At 61.6% G+C, this 22,695-nt stretch overlaps 1 protein-coding gene across 20 annotated transcripts in view; it reads left to right on the top strand.

Annotated features, from left to right (window-relative positions):
- NFATC1 (nuclear factor of activated T cells 1) overlaps positions 1-22,695 on the top strand; it is a 97,054-nt gene that overhangs the window by 24,969 nt on the left and 49,390 nt on the right. For 19 of the 20 annotated variants that reach the window (XM_082699916.1, XM_082699926.1, XM_082699928.1 and 16 more), the window contains 3 exons: positions 1,279-1,438; positions 20,679-20,881; positions 21,432-21,604. In XM_082699916.1, the coding sequence (XP_082556042.1) occupies positions 1,279-1,438; positions 20,679-20,881; positions 21,432-21,604 (536 nt within the window). Of the gene's footprint in view, positions 1-1,278; positions 1,507-20,604; positions 20,882-21,431; positions 21,605-22,695 lie in introns of all 20 variants that reach the window. The other variant, XR_014303007.1, reaches the window with a different exon arrangement.

The raw sequence follows: 22,695 nt of genomic DNA, 5'->3' as shown, positions 1-22,695 counted from the left end.
GACCTAAGCCTTTCTGTCTTTGCCGTGGACGGCGGACAGTCTTGGCCGAGGCGGATAGCGTGCGTGAGATTTGCAGCTGGGCCAGGGGCCGGGGGCGCTCCGACTGGCCACGGTCAGGCGTCCCTGTGCCTGGTCTCTGACCGCCGCGCCCCCTCCCGAGGCTCCCGAGGCCCTTCTCCTTCCGCGTGCAGGTGTCCCCGGAAGTCAGGCGAGTGGCCGATACCGCGTCTGGGAAACGCCTGCGGCCACACCGTGACTTTCCCGTTGTCAGGAAGTCCCGTTTGGCGGCTCCGTGAGTCGCTCAGGACCCTGGCGTTTCCCGTGGACCTCGGCCCTGTCCTGGGCAGATGCGGGTTCTCCACACACACGTGTCTTTGTCCCACTTTTAATTGGTCGCGGCGCCGGGTCAGTTGCTCTAGGGATCCCTGAGGTTTGTCTACACAGTGAGAAATATGCCAACCAGATCCTGGGCCTCAGGTTTCATCTTATTGAAACCGAATCAAAATGGGCATGGCAGGCGTAGACACGGGCTCTGGGGGAAGAGGCGGCCTCTGGGCCAGACCCTGGTCCTGTGGGGACATCACTGTCTGCAGCTCCTTATGGCCGACCATGACCAGTTTACAGGGTGAGGCCCAGAGGCCTCCTCTGTAGGGAGAGCAGGACCTGGGTGCAAGTGGACGGGCGCCTCCTTTTGCAAAATCTCACGTTCATCGTCTGCACCACTGTGCTTCCTGCGGGCTCGGCACACAGCCCTGGCACCTGCCACACACCCTCCCTGTCCCCTCCCCAGAGCCAGCACGACGAACCAGCTCGCACAGGTGACAGTGTGCGGCGCCGTGGTTTCCCCGTGTCCTCGTGGTCCTGACTAGAATTGTCCTGTGTCGTACACGGATTGTGAGCCTGAGGGGCTGTGGTCACACCGAGCAGAAAGGACCAGCCGAGTCCAGACCCTGAGGTCCTGCCCGCGGGGGCATTGGGGCCAGGCTCCCGGCTCTCAGGACAGGCTCGCTCTTTGGTGGTTTGGGAAAGGTCTTCAGTTCTGGAACCCGTCTGACAAGGAGGTTCATAATTAGCCTTGTTACCACGAGGGAAGGGTCATGCGTGGAGGGTGTTTCCCTCTTGCTCCAGAACGTCGTCCGGAAGACCAGACGGGCCGTGGCGTCATCCTCCTCCCGTAGCCGGTGGCTCTACCTTGTCCTCGCTGACGGGGACGTTAACGGGGCGTGGTGCTGGGCCGCGCTCGGCACGCTCTGCAACGCCCTGTGTGTTCCCTTTCAGCCCGTCACTCCCGGCCCTGGACTGGCAGCTGCCGTCGCGCTCGGGACCCTACGAGCTGAGGATCGAGGTGCAGCCCAAGCCCCACCACAGAGCCCACTACGAGACGGAGGGGAGCCGGGGGGCCGTGAAGGCATCGGCCGGAGGACACCCCAGCGTGCAGGTACCGGGGTCTTTCCCTGGGGGACGCGCCCGAGCCCAGAGGTGGGAGCAGCGGCTGGAGCGGCCCCCGTGGCCGCAGCCGGCGTGGCTTCTCCCGTTCTCAGCCAGGCGCATGAGCTCTGCGGCGTGGGCCTCTGCGGTCTGTGCTTCTCTGTGTGTGGTGGCGGAGTGCGGGGACCCCGTAGCTGCCGTCACCAACCCTTAGCTTTGTGTGAAAACGGGAAGCCTCTCCAGTGAGTCCCAAAGCCCGCAGGGGGCAGTCCGCGTGCCAGGCCGTGGTCGGTGGGGCCGTGGCCTGGGCCTCGTGTGGGCGGCTGAGGGTGTGCTGTTGCCGCGTCCGCACGACACTGCCTGTGCCTCGTCTCCCCCGGGGCAGGCTGGTTCAGACGGGATGGGGCAGCTGGGAAACAGCCCGAGGATCTGCCTCACGTCCCTGGTAGCGCGGGTGGGCCGTGTGGATGGGGCACCTTCCGCCAGTCCCAGGAGACTCAGCCCTGGGAGTTTTTCCTTTTTTTAAGGTGTTCTGGAATAGCAGTTTTAAAAGATTATAAATAAAACCTTTAAACGAAGATGTTTTATTTTTGAGGAGGTTCCTGTTGTCAGAGGCCAGGAGGGCCGTCCACGTGCCGCACAGAGCTCGCTGCCCAGGGCCTCGCCCTCCCCGCCCCTCCCCTCCTCTGCTCAGCCTGGGATGGCCGTCCGCCGCCCCTCATCCCAGGGGTCCCCTAACAGCCAGTCCCAAAGAGCACTGGCCGGCGTTTGTGGGAGCTCCGTGGACGCGCCCCCACCTTCCGTGTGGAAGGTCGATTTAAAGACTTCCTTCCTTGGAGAAGGTGGAGCTTTCTGGGTGTGGCCCCGGCCCAGGAGCGCTCTCTGCTCCACACAGACCACGGCCGCAGCTCCCGGAGCTCCTGGGTCGGCCCACGGGCTGGTCCCGTCGGCTTCCCAGCGCGTCGTCTGTCCTTTTCCCTGCTTTGGGATTCCTCAAGCGGGACGCGGGAGGGAGAGCGGCCCTGCCCGGACGCACCGGGCATCAGGGAGCATCCAAGGGAAGAGAAGCCACACACAGTCGGGACCGGGCTGGGGTCTCCCGCCCACAATGGGGCTGATTCCGGGAGCAGATCTCCCACGCCAGACACTTGGAGGGGAATAAGGTTCTTGGCTTTCAAGTTGGAACATTTGTCGTTGGTCACCTGGGGACCCCTTGGTAGCCAAGACACAGGTAGTGACCACTGCCCAAAGGTGTCACCCTTCACCCCGTGGAGGATGTGTGGGCACAGAGCTTGGCTGCTGTGTGGACGTCAGCGGACTTTGACGCGTTGCCGACAATCGTTGACCCTCCTGGCCAGCCCGGTGGCGGGACTCTCGGTGGCTATGTGCGACGGCTTTACTCTCCTGCCCAGAGCTCCAGGCGGGGGACGGGGCAAGTTTGCCCCCCCACTCCCCCTGTTGACCCGTGGGTCCCAACCTGTCATTGGGGGAATGTGGCAGGTAGAAGGTGCTCAGCAGGGCACCTGTGTCTTTATTTTATGCCATTTAGCTAAGAAGAAATCCTGCCGGGGATGGAGCCCCCGGCAAGAGAGCCGTCCGCCCAGGCGGCAGTCAGCAGCGTGGGGCGGGTGGGAGGGCGTGGGGCGGTGTTTGTGGCCGCGTGCTTGGTGCCAATTAGTACCTGCTTGCTTGGCCAGGGACCGTCCACACGCGGCAGCCAGTTGGACGATTTCAGCCGCACCTCCCCGGAGGACGGAGGACGAACAATGCCGCATTAGCCGAGCTCCGTAACTGGACACTTAACTCCCTTTCCCGCTGCTGCTGCTCGGAGCAGAGTGGCCGGTGCAGGTGGGGATAAGGCAGCTCCAGGAGAAGAGAGAATTGGGCAGCAGAGGAATAATGGCCATTTCTTGAAATTACAGCGGCAAGGGGCCTGGGTCCTGCCCTGGGGGGAGCAGCCGCAAACATTACCTTTTGTGTTGAAATGCAAAGCTCGCGACTCCTTGGGGACCGCCTCTGGGCTCCCTCGAGGGAGGACGCCTGGAGGACTAGGGAAGGCGGCCCTGGGCCCTGGGGGCTGCTGTTGCGCTCACACCTTACTGGACCCCCCCCACCAGCCCTACCCCCACCCCGGCCTCAGAATGGCGTTCATCTGTCAGTGTAGACATTACGGAGAAATTAACAACTTGAAACAGTATTTAAAATACGTTACAAATTATTTCAGATGAAGTGAAGGCAGATGGAAGGGCCGGTTTTGTGTTTAAAGGGGGTGAACCCCCCTCAACCTTGCATGTGAAAGGCAAAAAGTATATGGTGTTCAACAGAAAACGTCAGGTGCTGTCAGCACTTGCCCCGGGAGATTAGTAACTGGCGCTTTCTGATGGACCCGCAGCAGAGTGAGTGTGTATCCGTGCAGGGGTGAGGTAGATTAGTAACCTGGCGCTTTCTGATGGACCCGCAGCAGAGTGAGTGTGTATCCGTGCAGGGGTGAGGTAGATTAGTAACCTGGCGCTTTCTGATGGACCCGCAGCAGAGTGAGTGTGTATCCATGCAGGGGTGAGGTAGATTAGTAACTGGTGCTTTCTGATGGACTCGCAGCAGAGTGAGTGTGTATCCGTGCAGGGGTGAGGTAGATTAGTAACTGGCGCTTTCTGATGGACCCGCAGCAGAGTGAGTGTGTGTCCGTGCAGGGATGAGGTAGATTAGTAACTGGCACTTTCTGATGGACCCGCAGCAGAGTGAGTGTGTATCCGTGCAGGGGTGAGGTAGATTAGTAACTGGCGCTTTCTGATGGACCCGCAGCAGAGTGAGTGTGTATCCATGCAGGGGTGAGGTAGATTAGTAACTGGTGCTTTCTGATGGACTCGCAGCAGAGTGAGTGTGTATCCGTGCAGGGGTGAGGTAGATTAGTAACCTGGCGCTTTCTGATGGACCCGCAGCAGAGTGAGTGTGTATCCGTGCAGGGGTGAGGTAGATTAGTAACCTGGCGCTTTCTGATGGACCCGCAGCAGAGTGAGTGTGTATCCGTGCAGGGGTGAGGTAGATTAGTAACTGGCGCTTTCTGATGGACCCGCAGCAGAGTGAGTGTGTGTCTATGCAGGGGTGAGGTAGATTAGTAACCTGGCGCTCTCTGATGGACCCGCAGCAGAGTGAGTGTGTATCCGTGCAGGGGTGAGGTAGATTAGTAACTGGCGCTTTCTGATGGACCCGCAGCAGAGTGAGTGTGTGTCTATGCAGGGGTGAGGTAGATTAGTAACCTGGCGCTCTCTGATGGACCCGCAGCAGAGTGAGTGTGTATCCGTGCAGGGGTGAGGTAGATTAGTAACTGGCGCTCTCTGATGGACCCGCAGCAGAGTGAGTGTGTGTCTGTGCAGGGGTGAGGTAGATTAGTAAGCTGGCGCTTTCTGATGGACCCGCAACAGAGTGAGTGTGTGTCTGTGCAGGGGTGAGGTAGATTAGTAACCTGGCGCTTTCTGATGGACCCGCAGCAGAGTGAGTGTGTATCCATGCAGGGGTGAGGTAGATTAGTAACTGGTGCTTTCTGATGGACTCGCAGCAGAGTGAGTGTGTATCCGTGCAGGGGTGAGGTAGATTAGTAACTGGCGCTTTCTGATGGACCCGCAGCAGAGTGAGTGTGTGTCCGTGCAGGGATGAGGTAGATTAGTAACTGGCACTTTCTGATGGACCCGCAGCAGAGTGAGTGTGTATCCGTGCAGGGGTGAGGTAGATTAGTAACTGGCGCTTTCTGATGGACCCGCAGCAGAGTGAGTGTGTGTCTGTGCAGGGGTGAGGTAGATTAGTAACTGGCGCTTTCTGATGGACTCGCAGCAGAGTGAGTGTGTATCCGTGCAGGAGTGAGGTAGATTAGTAACCTGGCGCTCTCTGATGGACCCGCAGCAGAGTGAGTGTGTGTCTGTGCAGGGGTGAGGTAAGCAGTTATGAAGGGGGGGCTTTGGGGGTTTGCTTTCTTTTTCAGTTGGTGGACCACAAATTGGATAAAAATAGAAATTGCGCACAATTACAAAACAAATGAAAATAGAAAAGCGTCTCGTTGCCGCGAAAGCACACTAACCACAAGTTTTATTCTGTGCTGAGCTATTTTCGCGTATCCTCTGACGCGGTCTCTGGCGCCACGCCCGCTCTGCCTCTGCAGGAGCCGGGCCACGCCACGGGCAGTTCCTGGGAAGCCACGTAGCCCACCAGTTGCCCTGCGGCCGGTGGGTCTGCGGCAGGTGGGCTCTGGTCCGGGCCGACGGAGGCCGTCGCAGGCACCGGGGAGCCCCATAGAAACGTGCGGTTCCCACCCCTGCCGCCGTTGACCAGACCGTCAACCCCAGGCGTCTCAGTCACAGCCGCCATTTTCTGCAGACGGAGGTGCTCCCGCTGGGCCCCAGAGGGAGGACCTGCTCCTTTTCCGCAGCGTCAGTGACCGCAGCCAGGACGCACCGCGACACGCGCGGCATCCTTCCCAGAGACAGTCAGAGCAGGACTGCGGGGTGGGGAGGGCCTTTCCGTGTTCTTGTGGTCCCTCCGCGCTTGTGCGTGCGGCCCGAGAGCATCTCAACGGGCGGGTGCAGGAGCCTGTGGGACCCTGGCCCGTGTCGTCTCTCCTGAGCTCCTGTGTTCATACCCACAGTTGGGAAGCATGTTGGCCCGTGCTCCTGGGCCCTCCCAGGCTGCCCACCCTGCACCCCGGGTGCAGCCCGGGTGTCGCAAACCCAGGAGGTCTGTCTGCGCCTGTCCAGGGGCCGGCAGCTTGGGTTCTCAGAGGCCCGGCCCCTGGGTCCTGGGCAGGGAGGGCGGGCCTGCTGTGGGCCTCCCCTTTTGGGGGGGAGAGTAGGGGTGCGGAAAGGCCGGTCCTTCTCCAGGGTGGCTGCTGACACGCCACGGCCTCGTGCTGCAGGGTCCCCTCGCCGGGGCCAACCACGTTGCCACCAATGCTCTGCTGGTTCTGGTTTCCCTGGGCCCCATCCCCAGAGCAGGGTCCCCTGTTCCCACCAGCCCTGCAGGGGCCCAAGCAGCGAACTGGGGGACATCGCTGACCTCTGACTCAGGGTCAAACCGCCCAGCTCTGCTTACCGAGTCACCCAAACAAGTGCTCGACAGCGTCCAACCCACCTCACAGGAGGCGCATGTGTGTGAATAATTCAAAGGTCGCTGAAACCGGAAACCCAGGGACGGTCTCATGAAGTTGGAAGCAGCACGTCGGGTTCACAGCGTGTGCCGTCCGTTTGGCTCCCAGTCACGGTCAAGGGGCAGCGAGGCCCCTTTTGGTGATGGTGGAATTGGCTGTGGACCCTCTGCGGGACCTTGGGGGGCCCCCCGGCCATGTGAGCAGCATGGGGGGGGGGGCTGGCACGTGACTCCTGGCTGCAGGCACAGGTGTGGTCAGGGGGGCTCTGGCCTCGGGTGCACGTAGGGTGGCTGTGCCCTGGGGTGCCAGTGTCTCCCTGGCACCTGGCTTCTCGGCTTACCTGGACCCCTACAGAACATGGTATTTGCTGCCACGTCCGGGCAGAAGCCCCAAGGGAGGGCATGGACAGAGCAAGGAAGCCGGCAGGGACCGGGCCACCATGGTGACTCACTCTTTCACGCAGCTTGTGGCCCCGGAGCGAGGGTTCCGGCGCCCCCGGAAACCGTCCTGGGGTTCGAAGGTGGGCGTGTGCACTCTCAGCTCGTTTCCATCACTCTAGGGTCGGCCTACAGGTTCTTACTTGAGTCGTCCTAGTGGGTGTTGCCTCCTACTCGCAGGACTGGGCTGTTCACCCGGAAAGCCAGGATTCCCACAGAGGACAGACGGACGGGTGTTCCCAGACGACATTCGTGCCTGATGGCAAACATGCAGGGGTGTCTGAGTGTGAGCATCAGGATCTTCAGATCCCACGGCCGCCCAGCAGCCAAGAACCACACCAAGGGAGATAAAATGCAGGTCTGACCCCCGCCCCGTGGCCAGCGTGGCCGACCTGCACAGGACGTGGACTCGTGTCTCACAGGGCTGCCCCTCCCCTTGCTGCTGCGTCCAAGCAGTGGGTCTGCCAAGCACACAAGCTTCTGCCGGCGCCCCTGTGCCCCCCACGCTGCATGGCCACGACCGGTGCACCTGCCCAGCCCCATGTGCAGAGAGCCGTCTGCGCTTATGGCCAGCAAGGACTTGTCCCTCGACGGAAAGCCCAAGGGGCTTCCTGGGGCCATGGAGAGAGATACTGCACTCTGCGCGCCCCTCTAGCATGGTGGCGTCCCGCAGACCAAACGTGGTCTTTGTGCGGGAGCATGCGGGGTCGTGGCAATGGCTTGTGACACAGGCAGGTCCCTAACTGTGGGTTTTAAACAACTGTGTGCGTTTCGTCATTTAGCAGAGCTGGTGGAAGTGTGGCTCGGGTTTTCCTCGCAGCCCCAGATGCCCCCTTGTGAGTAAAGTCCGTGAGTCGCGAAGCAGCGGATGCCGCCAGCAACCCTCTGATTTGAGGCTCTGGCCTCCTCATTCAGGGCTGTCCAGACTTCAGAATAAGGTGGTTCCAGGCTCAGAAGCTCTGCCACTGGCCCGCGATCGTGCCCGGTGTTCTAATTAGCACCGGCGGGTTCCTGCCGTCCTCGAAGGGACCGTTTCCACACACAGGCGGTGTCTGTGCTCACTGTGGCCAAGCGTCCGAAACGTCAGGTCAGGTGCGGGCGGCATGGGGGTCAGGCGGTTCCACTGGGACAGTGGTGAAGAGCAGGCGTCCTTAATAAAAACATCAGAGTGGGGAAACCCACGCTCCCAGCTGTCCCTCTCCAGGGTCGCTGAGCCACAGGGCCAGGGGCCCACAGGGCGAGACCGGCTGGGAAGTCTCTGTCCCATGTGCTCCGAGGCTAGGCCTCCTTCCCGCCGGCTGGCCCTCCGCGTGGGCGCCCGGAACAGCCTGGTGTTTGGCCTGTGAGCCGAGCTCTCCCCCTGAGGAGGAAACACTGGGTGTCATCCCCCCGGGGCCTCACTGAGTACAGGCCGGCGCGGGGAGAGCTGCCGCCCCAATGCAGCTTCGTGCTTGCAGAAAGGCAGGGACATGATGTACCGGCCGTGGGCGACAGCTCTGTGGGACCCCATCTCCTGCATGTGGGTCCTGGGAGCCGGCATGGGCCGGGGATGGTGACCCCCTTTCCAGGCGCTCCGGTTTTCACCCTTTGTCTGGCTGTGCCTTCTGAAGGCTGCCGTGTCTTTGCGGTAAGTCTCCAGATGAAGGACGCTTCTTCCTGCGCTGCAGAGCACTGGCCGCCGGCTCTGCGCCGGTGGGGGCGGTCTCCCCGCACTGGGCTCCCCCTGGCCCCCATCCTCCGGGAGAACACTGGGCTCTTGTCTGTGACAGGGCACTCTGCTCTGTGTCAGCACAGACCCCTCTCGGCCCGCCCGTGGGCCTGTCTGTGCCGAGGCGGGACGCACAGCCGTGCCTTGACCAGCCCCCATGGCACGGGCTGCCAGGAGAGGTGCCAGCCGGGCCACAGGCCAACGTCCCACCTGCTGTCTGCGTGCCGCGGCCGTCAGCCTTCCTGCCGGGGCCCTGCCTCCATGGTCCCCTGGGTCCCTGAGTGTCGCTCTCGCCCGCAAGAACGACACGGAGACATGCGTGGAGGCAAACTTCTTTAATGGCTTCTTTTTATCTTCTTCCCCCTCTGGCGCAGCACAGCACGCAGCTCCCGCTGCCCCGCTCGGGTGCTGCTGCCGCCTCCAGGGCTGCGCGCCGCCCCTCAGCGCCCGCCGCCACTGCTGCCGCCGCCATGGTCCAGGCTGCGGCCCCCTCGGGCCGGCGCGGTGCGGCATGGCCTGGCTCCCGGCGGGCCCGCCCCTCTACAAGTACATTCAAGCATGTATACACCGGCAGCTTAGCCCGCCCAGCCAGTCACCGCAGTGCCCATGCACCTCCCGCGTGAGTGGACCTAAATGAACAGCCAGTCATATTCAGTCCCTTACAGCTCTTAGAATAGGCCTCCTGTACTGGCTCCCGACATCTCCCCCTTTTTTATGTATTTATTATGGCTGAGAACGTGCCTGTCTTAGGTTGCCAATCCTCAGCACACATACTTACCCGTCATTGGGTACTCTCCCTGGTGGAAGAGCCCCTGTCTTAGGTTGCTATGGTGTGGGATCAGTCTTACCCGTCTTTGACTACCGATCTAGCATACTTAGCCATATCTGGGGGGAGGTACTAGCTTCAAGAGCCATCATGGCTTGAACCATGAGGTGTTGTTGTCGTTGATTGCGACGGACACGGCCACACACCCAATGTAACATTAGTACGTTAGCTGTGATTAAGAGAACAGCCATGGCACCAAGTCCGGCCCACTGTTTGAGGAACGAAACAGGTTGCTGTAACATTTTTTTTCACTCACTAACAGGTGCAATAGTTACTTTGGTAGAATTTATGGATATAATTTGAGCTCGTAATTGCCTAGTTAAATTTTGAAATTGACGGTTCCAGGTACCATTAAGCATATTTCCTAACTGTCTAGAGAGGTTAGCTGCTAAGGATAAGTTGTTATGAGCTAGGGGTGATACAAAGTCCGGCCATATTATGTATGCATCCTATCGACACAATTGACTCTAGGATATCAAGTTGTTCCTGTACAAGATCAACCCTTTGATTCACAATAAGGATCCCAGCGTGCAAATGTCCATTAATTTGTTCTTGCGTAGCCAATGCTTCAGCGACCATTCCTGTGACGTTGTTGAGCGTGGCGGCTGTCTGTACCAAGGTTGTCAACGCTACCGCGGCAGCAGTAGCAGCGGCGGCGGATGCTGCGATAGCTGCAATAATGGCTGCTGTTATTCCAAAGTCTCGTTTATGTCGAAGCAGCACCGGCAGGTTGTCGGGGTTCACCTGTACTGGCATCAGGATATACGTCGGTATCTTGGCTATTACTGCTGAGTCTCCCACCGTGGCGTTCCAACATTCTGATAGCAGACAATTCTGGGACTCACAAGAGAGACTAGATGACTTGTTAATAGTAGAAGCATTAAAAACTATGAAGAGAAAGGGAGCTCTAACACAGACGGGCGTTGGTGAGTAACTTATGTGCTTAGCTGAGGTGCAATTGCAAGAAACATTTGTTTCAAATCGAGAGCCTACGTGATGGTTGTACGTACAGTTACGCCATGTAGACCCATAAATAAAGTGAAGGCTTTCCAAGCCTGTACATGCCTGTGCAGCGTTGCAGAGCAGCCACCTATCTAGAAGGTGAGCTGACTGACGCGCCTTGCGCCGGGTCTTGGTAGGTATAATTATAGCCAAAAAAGGTGGAGTTAGAGTAAGTGGGGATTTTAGGACTGAATGAGAATCCTGTTCCCACCCAAACTCCTGAGAGGCTACTATGGCAGCCACTCGTGCGGTGCAGCTCGCACAATAGCAGGCCTTGGTGCAGCAAGGTTTATACGGAGGAGGCCCCTCGTAAGGTGGCGCTGTTGGGGCTGGGCGCGTGGGCATAGGATCTAAGTTATCTACCACTTCTGTCTTTGTAACTGCGCCATAGCTCCTTCTTCCGCTTTTAATTTCAGCTGCGCCATAACTTCCCCCTGCATTTTGAGCTGCGCCATAGCCTTCTTTAGCTTTTCCTCCTTTTTTGCAAGCTCCTTTTGCATCTTGCTCACCTTTTGGCTTTTGGGAGATTTCCCTCCTCTGCTCCTTTCCAAAAACCAAGGAGCCGTTTGTCCCACTTCTCTCAAAAACAAACGAGCTGTTTTATTTTTTAAAGGAGTACCAATTGCTTTAAGGATATCAGAAAGCGGCCCAACATTTTATATGTGGCCATCTCGTTTCCCATCCCAGAAAGCTTTACTCTCGTCCTTATCCTAGGAACTTTGCAGCCATCTCGTTTCCCGTCCCGGAAAGCTTTCTACGCTCGTCCTCGACTTGAGGAACTTTCCCTGTCACCAGACAGAAATAGGTGCACTCTTTACCTGATCGTTGCCTAACTCCGCGCGTCTCTTCTGCACGAGTTCCCGGGTTTCGGCACCACTTGTCGCTCTCGCCCGCAAGAACGACACGGAGACGCGCGTGGAGGCAAACTTCTTTAATGGCTTCTTTTTATCTTCTTCCCCCTCTGGCGCAGCACAGCACGCAGCTCCCGCCGTCCCGCTCGGGCGCTGCCGCCACCTCCAGGGCCGCGCGCCGCCCCTCGGCGCCCGCCGCCACCGCTGCCGCCGCCATGGTTCGGGCTGCGGCCCCCTCGGGCAGGCGTGGCGCGGCACGGCCTGGCTCCCGGCAGGCCCGCCCCTCTACAAGTACATTCAAGCATATATACACCGGCAGCTTAGCCCGCCCAGCCAGTCACCGCAGTGCCCATGCACCTCCCGCGTGAGTGGACCTAAATGACCAGCCAATCATATTCAGTCCCTTACAGCTCTTAGAGTAGCCTCCTGTACTGGCTCCCGACACCTGAGGGCTAACACCAAGGCCAGCCATGGCTTCTGGAAGGTTCACCTGCAGCTGCAGCTCTGTCCACACCTCCTCCTCGTACCGTAGTGACAGTTAAACTACCAGGTGTTGTCCTGCCAGGACTCCTAGGCGCTACCCTGAGGAAGAAGAGGGTCCGGGAGCACAGCCTCGGGGGCCTCTGACCGACCCTACGTGCGGGTCCCGGGGCAGAAGGGGGTCAGGGGAGGTAATGGACGCGAGCTTTGTGCGACCAGGGCTGCGTGGAGGGTGCTCCCCCTGTTCAAGCCCACGTACCATGGACGTCTGTGTGGCAAGCGGGAGGGAGACTTTGAGCATCTGGTGAGTGAGCTCTGTGGGGACGCCACCTCGTGGGACCGGGCATTCCCGCGTGTCCGGGTCTCTGGGGGCAGGTCCCAGGAGCTCCTGGGAGCCCTGGATGTGTCCCTGTGGGGGCCCCCGACCTGTGCCGAGTCACACCTGCCACATGGTGGCTGGGGCTTTCCTCGAGGAGAGATGTTTCTAGAAGTTTGCTGCCTCTCCCCGGCGGCCAGGTTCCCGGGTTGCCTTGGGGTCTGGAGTCACCGAAGGTATGTTTGCTGCTGTGGTTCACCTTAGTGTTTCCTCATGGTTTCTGGGGCCCTTCGGCACTGTTTCTAGATCATTTTTTTTCTCAGCAGAAAGTCGGGGTTTCTCAGCATGTTTTTAATTAGAAATGCTAAATGTAGTGTTTCCATGCAAAACATTTTTTGCTCCGAAGTTAATGTAACTTCTTTTCCGTGGCTTCCACGTGTCTGTGTGGTCCCCCATCGTCCGCAGCGCCCCGCACACCAGCTCCGTGGCACATCTGAAGATGCACCGTCCGTGCGCAGGGTCAGCCCACAGGGGTCTGGCCGGCTGGCCCGTGAGGGTGGTCCGGGAGCTTTGCTCCTGCCGTGGGACAGGACCCGTGCGTGCCATGAGCCAGCGGGCAGCGGGTCCACGTGTCTGCTGCCCACAGGGAGCTGTCCTGCCATGGCCACAGCTAGTGGTGCACCCCAGCTCCCCCCACCGGTCTGGCCTCTGCCCATCGCCCTCTGCTTCAGTGGGAGCCAGTCTGTAGAGTCTCCGCTCTGCTCTCGTGGCCTGTGGCCGGGAGCCCTCCACGAAGACCCTTAGGGCACTGCCGTGGCATGGCCGCTCTGGCATCAGGGGCTCCTGCCCATTTCCCTGAGCTTGGAGGGGAGGTCCACACTGGATAGGAGCCTGACCCGTCCCTGACGCACAGACGTGCCCGTTGAGGGGCAGGGGCTGCAGAGGGAAGACCCGCCCGCGCTGACGTGCTCCGCTGCCTTCCTCGGCTCTCCCACGCGGCGTCCGGCTCCTCTTGTCGGCGGGCGTAGGTCTGCGGTCTTGACGATGCAGGGGGCGAGTGGCGGGCTCTCCTGGGCCCCCAAGTCACATGCGCCGGGTCCCTGACCGCTGGGAACATGAGATTCCACGTCCTGGTAGGTTCGCTTTGCCAGGGCCAGAGAAGGAGGCCCACCTGGCTCTTGGAGCCCCAGGACTCCCGCGTTCGGGTAAGTTTGCCGGCAGGGTGTCTGTGGGGGCTGAGTCGTGGGCGAGGACAGGGCCTCCGTTTCCCTCGGTAACGACCGGAAACCAGGCTGGCTCCGGCCACCCAACCGCAGAGCCGCTCAACGCTGTGCACCTGCTCTCAGCACCTGCGGACCTTCCTCCCGGAGGCGTTGTGCCGGTCCCGGACGGTGGGGGCAGCTGGGGACGTGTGATGCCAGCCCCACCGGAGCCTCCCCGACACGGCCCGTCCACAGCGAAAGCAGACGCGCCAATGGTGCTTGGGTCCGGGCGCCACATGCGGGAGCAGGTGTGGCCACGGGACAGTGGAGCCCTGAGCCTCTTGGCTGCCTCTCCTCTGTCCACGTTTTGTTCGGGATGGACGTCCGGCGTCAAGTGAGATAAAACACACTATCTGTGTGGACAGTTGACTGTTAAAGTTCTTGGCAAGTTTCACGTCCCTCATTAACTCGAGCCGTCCTGTTGGCGAAGTGAGTGTAAGCCCAGAGGCAGACCGTGTCCCCGCGCCACGTGTGGGCCCTGGCGGGTGGTCCTGAGGGGCCGCCTCCGGACGTCTGTGCTTCCCAAATGCTCACACAACAGACCCTTGCCCGCTTACTGGGCGGTGACGGTTTACTTTTTACCATTCAGAAAGAAAATTCTGTGTGTCAAAATGCAGGAAACTCTAGAAATGAGCTCATTTTCCTGACAGGAGCCGCCCCCTGGAGCCGCTCTCGTCCGTGACTAAGTGCAGTTCAGACCCGCGGCGAGAAGCCGACCTGCGCCGCACACACCTGCCGCCACCCGAGGGCAAACCTGGTTGAGGAACTTCTTCAGACTTGCTCCCGGGAGGGACTCCCAACTTCAGGGAGACTGTGTCATCTTGGTGCGGCCGCTGGCTGTGGTACACACCCGTGCACACGCGCTTGCACACGCGCACACGCACACCCAGAGGCGCATTCATACAGCCATCATGCACAGACATGCACTTGCACACCCCACAAGCACACAGCCATGCTCGCACACACGTGCACACACAGGCTCACACACCTGCACGCACAGATAGGCAAGCGTGCACACAAGTGAGCATTTGTGTACTTCACGTGTGTGCGCATGTGTGCGTGTGGCGGGCGCAATGTCAGTCTGCTTGCTCTCTGGCCGTGACACAGGGTTCGGGGCCATTTACCCCTTCCGGAGGCTGCGCCTGGGCTCCAGTGTGTGAGGGTCTCCGTCCGGGGCGTGTGAGCTACTTCCCCACGGTGGATACTCAGCTTGTGCTCGTGTGTCCAGGGTCAGCGAAGCGTGGCCATGAGGACGGTGTGCTTAGCCTCGCTGCGATGCGGCCGGTCCCCCGTCCACACGCTCCACGCGGGGTTCTGCTGCCCACAGCCCAGACCAGCTCTCACAGCCAGCGCTGCTCAGACAGACACTCTGGGCGCAGCCTGAGACGTGGACCGAGACCGAAGCCATCGAGGCCGTGGGGCCCAGGGTAGCAGTCTGTCAGAGAGGCTCAGGGCTCGGGACAGACGCGGGACGCGTCCTGAGGTCCCCTTCTGCTCTGGTTGAACATGCGTCCATCCTTCGTCCTCTCCGGTGGCGCGGCTGCGGTCATGCCAACTGCTCGACCCACTGTCGCTGCCATCGGATGCTCTGAGGACCGCGACGTGTCCCTGTCTTCTGTGTCCCTCAAGAGGGAGCCATGACCCACTCTGTCGCGACTCTTGGTCACTTGGTCCTCACTCCGGCCAGCCGAGGGGCCGGTGCTGGCCTTGTGGGAGTCTCGCCTCTGAGAGAGGGCAGGGTCCGGGTGTGGGACAGTCGGGTTGCTGGACCTGCCCGGCCAGGGCTTGGCTGGCCGCCAGCACACAGTCCTGGGAGGTCGGCTGCACGGGTGACGAGGCTCTCTAGACGTTCCTGCCTCAGACAAGCTGGGACTTGCGGGGACGACACGCTGTGTGTCCTCACTCAGGGCCACGCGTGAGCAGCGGCTCCCGGACGCCGGCAGAGCTGAGGCGGCACACGGTCCTCCACGACTGAATCTCCCTTCACCTTCCGGAGACAACAGCACGACGCCGACGTTCACCTGGAAAACAAGCTTACGGGGAAGATGTCACATCGCAAGTTCCACGGTGCAAACCGGGGGATTTTCTGCCACGGAAAATGTCCGCTCAGTGACGCTGCTGGAAGTGACTTGGCGTGGTGTCTCGTGCGGCCCGGATCTCTGCTCCGCAGACACCATCGGGATTTCCTGCAGGTGCTTTGGGGGCAAGGCCTGGAGCTGGTGCCCGTCTCCTCGGCCTGCCCGGTCCTCCCAGTGCCCGCCTGCCCAGGAGCTGCTTCCTGACCATGGACCACGTGCCAGTGGCCTCTCTGCCCGCGTCCAGTGAGATGCATGCCTGTACCTCCGTCCGTATCTGCTCTCGTGCTGTCTCACACAGGCCCACGTGCACACTCATGCACACGTGTGTCCACACGCATGCACACACAGCGTGGCCGGCTTCCCAAGGTCGTCCTGAGTGTCCTTACCGGGCAGTGTGCCTACAGGCCTCTCACACACTCAGCACCGGGGCCCAGAGCCCCCAGTGAAGGCCCACACGGTTCCTGGCAGGTGCCTGGGGCGTGACCCGGGAAGGCCCGCGTGGACCCGTCATGTCTGTGTTCTCAGACGGATCAAGGGCTCTCCTCCGACCTCTCGGTCCCCATGTTCTCGTTCCTGGTTTTCTCCTTTTCTGCCTGTCTTCATGAGGTCTCCAGGGCGGTGGGTCGGTGTCTGGTGACAGACTGTGTGTTTGTGTACGGCGGTGCCACAGGCACCAGTTGCCCTGACCGCTAACCCACAGGCCACCGCCACGCAGACGCCGCCCGAGTCCTGCTGCTGTAGGGCGTCGTCTCCACGTCCGGAGACCAGGCCTCTCTCCTTCTCGGGGAGGGAGCGCGTGTGGGTGCGGGAGACCCTTCTGGGGGCGGGACCCCTCGTAGGCACGGGCGCGGCCTCTCTGCCCGGGGAGGACTCAGGACCTGCCGTGGCAGCAGCACTCGCGCTACTCGGGTTTGCAGTCCCTGTGGTCACCACAAGTTTGGCGTTAAAAAGGTGTTGTTGAGCTTCCCTCTCCGTGCGGCTTGTTTGGGCCTCGAGGGAAGACACAAATTTCACACGCTGTGAAATGCACCATTTCCCCATGCACGCATGGCCCGTGAGCAGTGGGCCGTGGCCCTGGGCTGGCCGGGTCCCCACACCCTGTGAGCTGCACGTGCGCCAGCCGCCCTCCTCCAGAGGACTTGGCCCACTTGTCACTCGCCTGTCACCTCCCCGTAAGTGCTGAGTTCAGCACCAGAGCTAAAAACAAACATTTTCACGTGTGGAAAACTTAGCAGTTCTTCCACCTTGGAAACGGAATGCTGCGTTTTGTTCAGTTTAGTTGAAGCAAAGACAGGTCATTGTTGTGACAGGTAATTGTGTAAATATTGTTTTGACAGACACTGAACGTGCCAGGGGCATGAAGCCCAGGCGGGGAACGTGTGAAGTATTCAAATGACTTTCCTGAAAATGAACTTCATGTTTTAAATAATAGATGTTTATCTCCCAGGATAAACCTTAAATATGCCCGTTTTCACTGAAATGGCATGTTTTTAAAAGGACGAGCTGTACCCAGAATCCGCCGCGTCCCGACGGCTATCAGAGGCGCCACAGGGCGGTCCCGGGGGACGTGGAGGCTCATTTCCAAAGCGTGTGACTGCAGCGGTGCCGCGGTCGAGCCCGTGGGGCTGCCTCCCCTCCGTCTGGAACACGCCTCAGCCACACGAGAAACCGTTTTGGCCGAAGACTCATTTACGTCTTATTGTGTTAAATGTCACGGAATGAAAGAGCAAGCGGCGGAAATTGTGCCTTAATCAGGCTCTGATTTTACTTTCATGTTTCCGCTCACAGAAACACTGATTTGAGTCTAGCTCGGCATTGAGCTTTCTGAGCTCGTTCAGTGGACAAAAGGCTGAGGGCCCTCCCCAGAGAGGCTGCGGGAGTCGGCGGCGGACAAGCCGGTCTTGGCTGCAGCCCTGCCCAGCACCGCTCCTGGGAACACTTGTGTGTTCACGTGGGAAGAAAGCGTCTCAGCTGGGAGAGGAAACGTGTTTCGTTTCTGTGGGACGGAAGCAGCCCCTGCGAGAGCCACGTCGAAACGGGCGCTGCGTGTGGGCTCTGCATGGCTCAGTGAGGGACTCGTGTGCACGGGGTCACGGGACGGCGCGTGCGTGTGCAGGGCTGAGAGAAGCCGTGCTGTGGCCTCTCCACCTGCCGAACGCATGGCCGTGGCACGTCCGGGCCCCCTGCGGAGACCCTGCCGTGGGCACACGCCTGCACACGCGCATGGAGTCCGTGTCAGTCAGGCACCTGTGGATCCGGAGGGAAGTGACTCTGTGTTAATGTGGAAAAGCCACATGGACTAGACCACGTCCACAGATGCGTGGAGCCCGTCACAGGCAGAAAATGCTGCAAACGGCGCGCCCGACGCGCCCACCTTCCCAGCCGAGCACAGTGCCCCATGGTGTGTCCAGATGTGAGTGTGGGTGTGTGCACAGGCCCACGGGGTTGCAGTGTGAGTATGCGCGTGCCTGTGAGTGCATATGAGTGGCACCTGCTGTATATTGACTGTGAGTGCACAGGTGTTTGCTGCGTGTGTGCACGTGTGAGGTCTGAGTGTGTGCATGTGGGGTGTGGGCGTGCGTGTGCATGTGCGATCTGAGTGGGGGATCTGGGTGTATCTGTGTGCACTTGAGCTCTGAGTGTGCGTGTCTGTTGCGTGTCTGCACGTGTGAGTGTACAGGCGTGTGTGGAGTGAGTGGGACACTTGAGAACACTTCTGTGTCCCCAGCTGTGCCACCTCCTGCACTGAGCACCCACCTTCGGAGGTTGCCCAGGTGACGTCAGGGTCTCCTGCCGTACCTGTGGGACTTGAGCACAAGGGATGCCCCGGCCCTTAGCCCCTCCCCGGGACCTCACGCACAAGCGCCCAGTTCTCTGCCCTGGCGGGTGGCAGGCCGGGCCCCGGCACTCAGGCTGCTGACTGCGCGGATCTGCGCCGTGGACAGCCCGTCGTTGTGCAGATGCTCTCATGGGACTTGTAGGGCCTCATTTTCTAAGCGACTCACACAGTAAGTAAACGAGTCCTGGTCTGGCTTCGATTCAAGGCTCGCGTTGACTTGAGGCACCCTTGTGGCTGCGGGCGTTTTCCTGGGTTCACCGATACTGGGGCTCGGTCTCGGTTCTCGACCGGCACTCTGACATCGGAAGCGTTTGTGTTGAAGGTTCTGAGTCGGGTTGAAGACGAAGACGTTCACGTGCTCCGGACGCGTGTCGCGACACACTGGAGCTGGCCTCACTCAGCCCCGGACAGTGGGGCCCGGCATGGCTGTGTCCTCCTCCCCACGCCAGGGCACCCTGGAGAGGCGTCGGCTCTCGGCCCACGTGAAAATCGACGCGCACGCACTGGGCACGTGGACACCTGCACTTTCCAGGACGCGAGAGGTTTCCTGCCTGACGCTGGGGAGGGGCCGACCTTCCCCCTCACGGCCGCTGGCAAGCGCGCACCCGCCACTCAGGACAGAGCGGGTTCCTTCCGAGGCCGGGGGCCCCACGGGGGGCGCAGCCAGGAGCCTTCAGAAGGGAGCGCCCAGCCCACAGGCCGTCCGCGTCCCCATGGCGTCTCGCTGACCGGCCCCGGGAGCGACGACCGTGACTGCACCCCCCTGGCAGCCGCCGCCGCGCCCGGAAGGACAGCGGAGACCAGCCCTCGCCCCGCATCCCCCGTCTGGGCTGTTGCTCGGTGTCTGACGGTTGTGGTTCTCCGATGGAGACGTGAGGTTTGCCAGCCTGCGCAAACCCCGCTGCCTGGAGGCGGTGTGCGAGGGTCGGCCCTGGACGCCTCCTCACAGCCTCCTGCCTGCGGAGAGACCCTCGGTCTAGGTTCACGTCAGAGCTCCGGGAATCCCTGTGACACCCCGGCACGGCCTTCGCCTCGTGCCCTCCCAGCCGCCACACTGCCGGGGACGCCGTCCATCCGTTCCTGCTGGTGTTTGCTGCCCGCGCTGGCCCCCGAGGGCACGGGGCCGCCTGTCCCGCCACCACGGTCCTGCGTGGACCAGCAGGTCCTTGTGACCCTGTATCTGCCGCCTCGGGGTGGGTGAGGCGACCCCGGCTGGGTGAGGTGACCCTGGGGTGGCCCCCTTGCGGCACAGAGGCAGAGCCCGGGTGTCTACGTGGCTGTCCCTGTGCCTCCCGGCCCCGCCGCCTGCATCTTACCTGCCTTGGGCACGGAGGAGGCTGCTGTGGGGGGCTCAGGTGGTGTCCAGCCCTGGCAGCCTTGGCCGGTGGGCGGGATGTGTGTCTGCGTCGAGGGTCACCTTTGGGCCCGCTCTGGCTGCGGGCCGGCGGCAGTGGCCTCTGGCGGCACCGGTGGTGGTCCTACCCAGATGCTGTCGCTCTGGGCTTCGGACGGTGTTGTTTGAATGGCTGCCGTTGTCAAGGGCCATGACACAGAAACAAAGTAGAAGAAGTGAGGAGGCGTAGGGTTTCGGGACCCATCCGAGGCTCCGGGTGGTGCTCCGGGGGCGCGGGCTGGCGGGCGTGGTGCTGCATGCGGCCGTCACCTGCCCCTGGAGGGGACGGGCCCTGAGCAGGGAGACGGAGAATCCGAGTGTTTACAGCTGTCTGCACGTGTTCTCTTTGCTGTTAGGACGGTTTGCGAGTGAGAAGGGGAACCTTGACCCGCCCGGCGCGTCCGAATTGTTGAGGGAGAGAGTTGCGAACGGCGTGGTGTGGCCCTGGGTTCGTGGGTGGCGCCAGCCGGACGCGGTCCTCCCGGCGGAAACGTGCCAGGCAGAGGGCAGACGGCGTTGTCACGAGCGCCGGGGAGGGGGTCGAGGCTTCGCGGGAGGCGGGAGGAGCCGAGCACAGCCACACGCCACTACATCGGTGCCCGGGGTGCTGCTCGTGGTGGTGGCATGTGTGCAAGATGTGCGCGTGCGTGCGACACGGGGTACATGGGCACTGGGTGAGCGTGCGACGCACATGCCGCGTGACACACGTGGGTGCGCGTGTTGGATCGGAGGCGACCGCAGTGCTCCGGCCAGCATGGGACTAGGAGCCTGTCACAGCGACGCGGACGGGGACCGGGCCGCGGGTGGACTTAGTGCCGAGCACCTGCTGCGCGTTTTCTCCGTGAGTCAGCTCTGCCGGCGCACGCGGGCGGGCTCGGAGCCGTGGGCCGGCACGCGTACGGAGGCTTCTCGTTCTCTTGCCAGCTTCACGGCTACTTGGAGAACGAGCCTCTGACCCTGCAGCTGTTCATCGGGACGGCCGACGACCGCCTCCTGAGACCCCACGCCTTCTACCAGGTCCACCGGATCACGGGCAAGACCGTCTCCACCACCAGTCACGAAGCCATTCTCTCCAACACCAAAGTCCTGGAGATCCCGCTGCTGCCCGAGAACAACATGCGAGCCATGTAAGCTCTGCGTAGGGCCGGGGCGCTCGGGGCGGGCGCTGGGCCGCGTGGCCTCCCCCGGCCTCTGGCCTGGGCTCCGCACCCGTCGAAGGCACAGGTCCGTAGGGGGACGGGTTTTTGTAGGGCCTCTGCCTCTGGGCACGTGGCACCTGAGCAGCTCGGTTCCTGTGGCCGGTCCCCCTGTGCCTGCGTTCACCTCAGGAACACGACACCGGGTCATTTCTGAGTTCAGGGGTGACCGCACAGCGACCCTGACGGTGGGTGGGGTGCAGAGTTCTCTCGGGGTGGGGGGGCCCTGTCGCCGCTGATGTGCTCCAGGGAAGCCGTCTCTGGGCTGACGACTGACCTTAAAAGGCCCGACCCGCGGCCTCCTCCCCTCCTCTCGAGACTGTCAGGGGCCCCACGCTCCACTCCCAGGGGCTGAGGAACGGGCCGTCTCCCTCGCGTGCTGTTGCGTGGGCCCGGTGGGCTCGGCGGGGGGGTGGAGCAGAGACGCCCTGTGTGGCACGTCAGGGATGGACGGGCAGGCGTGAACCCTTCTTCTGAGCAGTGTGGACTGTGCTGGGATCCTGAAGCTCAGAAACTCAGACATCGAGCTGCGGAAAGGGGAGACGGACATCGGGAGGAAGAACACCAGGGTGAGGCTGGTCTTCCGGGTCCACATCCCGCAGCCCAGCGGCCGGACGCTGTCCCTGCAAGTGGCCTCGAACCCCATCGAGTGCTGTGAGTATCGGAGCCGGCCTTGTGTCCCATGTTCTGCTTCGTGGCCCCTTTCCTGTCCCTGCGCCTGGAGACCTGTGACCTGCATCGCTCCTGTCCCTTGCCCGCAGCAGCAGCCCCCGAAAGCTCGCCGTGCTGGGTTCAGGTTCACGGGCTCTGTGTGGGGGGGCCCTGCTCTTGGCACATGTGGGGAAGAGCGGGGAGCTGGTTCCCAAACGCCAAAAGCTTGCACTCGTCCCCGTGAGCTAATCCCTCACATTTCAGAAACCCGGCGGGATCCTGGGGTCCGGTCTGTGGGGCCGCGCGGATCTAAGCTGGGCGGCTCGCGTGTGACTCGCTCACCTTCCCTCCCAGCCCCTGCTTTTCTCTTCTCTTGTCGTGCCTGTGATTCAGGGGCGTCCGGCCTCGAGCCCCAGCACTCTGCTCCTGCCGGGCCGCGGCCGCAGCAAGGGCTCAGTGTCCCCTGGGAGTGACTGTGCTGACTTTTTTCAGCCCGTGAGGCTGTTGGTGGAGATCTCACAAGCTGCCTGTGCCCAGGCCTTGAGCAGGACGCCCTGGAGGTCTCTCTGTGTTCTTGGAGGAAGTGTGGCTGGTCCGCCCACCCCCTGGCCACTGTCCGAGTGTCTCCTGCCCAGCGACCCCTTTTCCTTCCCTCGTAGAGTGTGGCTGCCCCAGCGGCTCGCTGTCCCTTGTCTTAGTAGAAGGGCTGGGTTTGGTTCCCTCACCTCTGACCTGACCGTCTGACCTACCTCAGAGCCTAGGACTCTTTCCCCGCAGTGTCTGTCCCGTGGCCCCAACGTGGAGCCCCACAGACACCCGTCCCCACACCTCAGCATGGCCCAGGGCTCTGCCGCAGGCCCCTGCACATGCCCGAGGCGCAGCCCCCTCCCTGCAGACCCACCGGCTGGGTGAGAACCGCGTATGTGTAGCTGGCCACAGGAGCTTTGGGTTGATGGCCTCACGGTGCTCCGTCCTCCCCAGGTGACCCCAGTTCCCTATGTTCCACGCCTTGCTACCTGGCGGCTGCTGGCCTTGTCCCAGACCCTCTGGTCCTGTGGCTCCACTGACAGGACCCAGGGTCCCGAGACCACACC

This window comes from Mustela nivalis (assembly GCF_964662115.1).
Source record: "Mustela nivalis genome assembly, chromosome: 14".
Lineage (NCBI taxonomy): Eukaryota > Metazoa > Chordata > Mammalia > Carnivora > Mustelidae > Mustela > Mustela nivalis.
The sequence above is the reverse complement of the archived record's forward strand: the minus strand, read 5'-3'. Positions and strand labels throughout refer to the sequence as shown.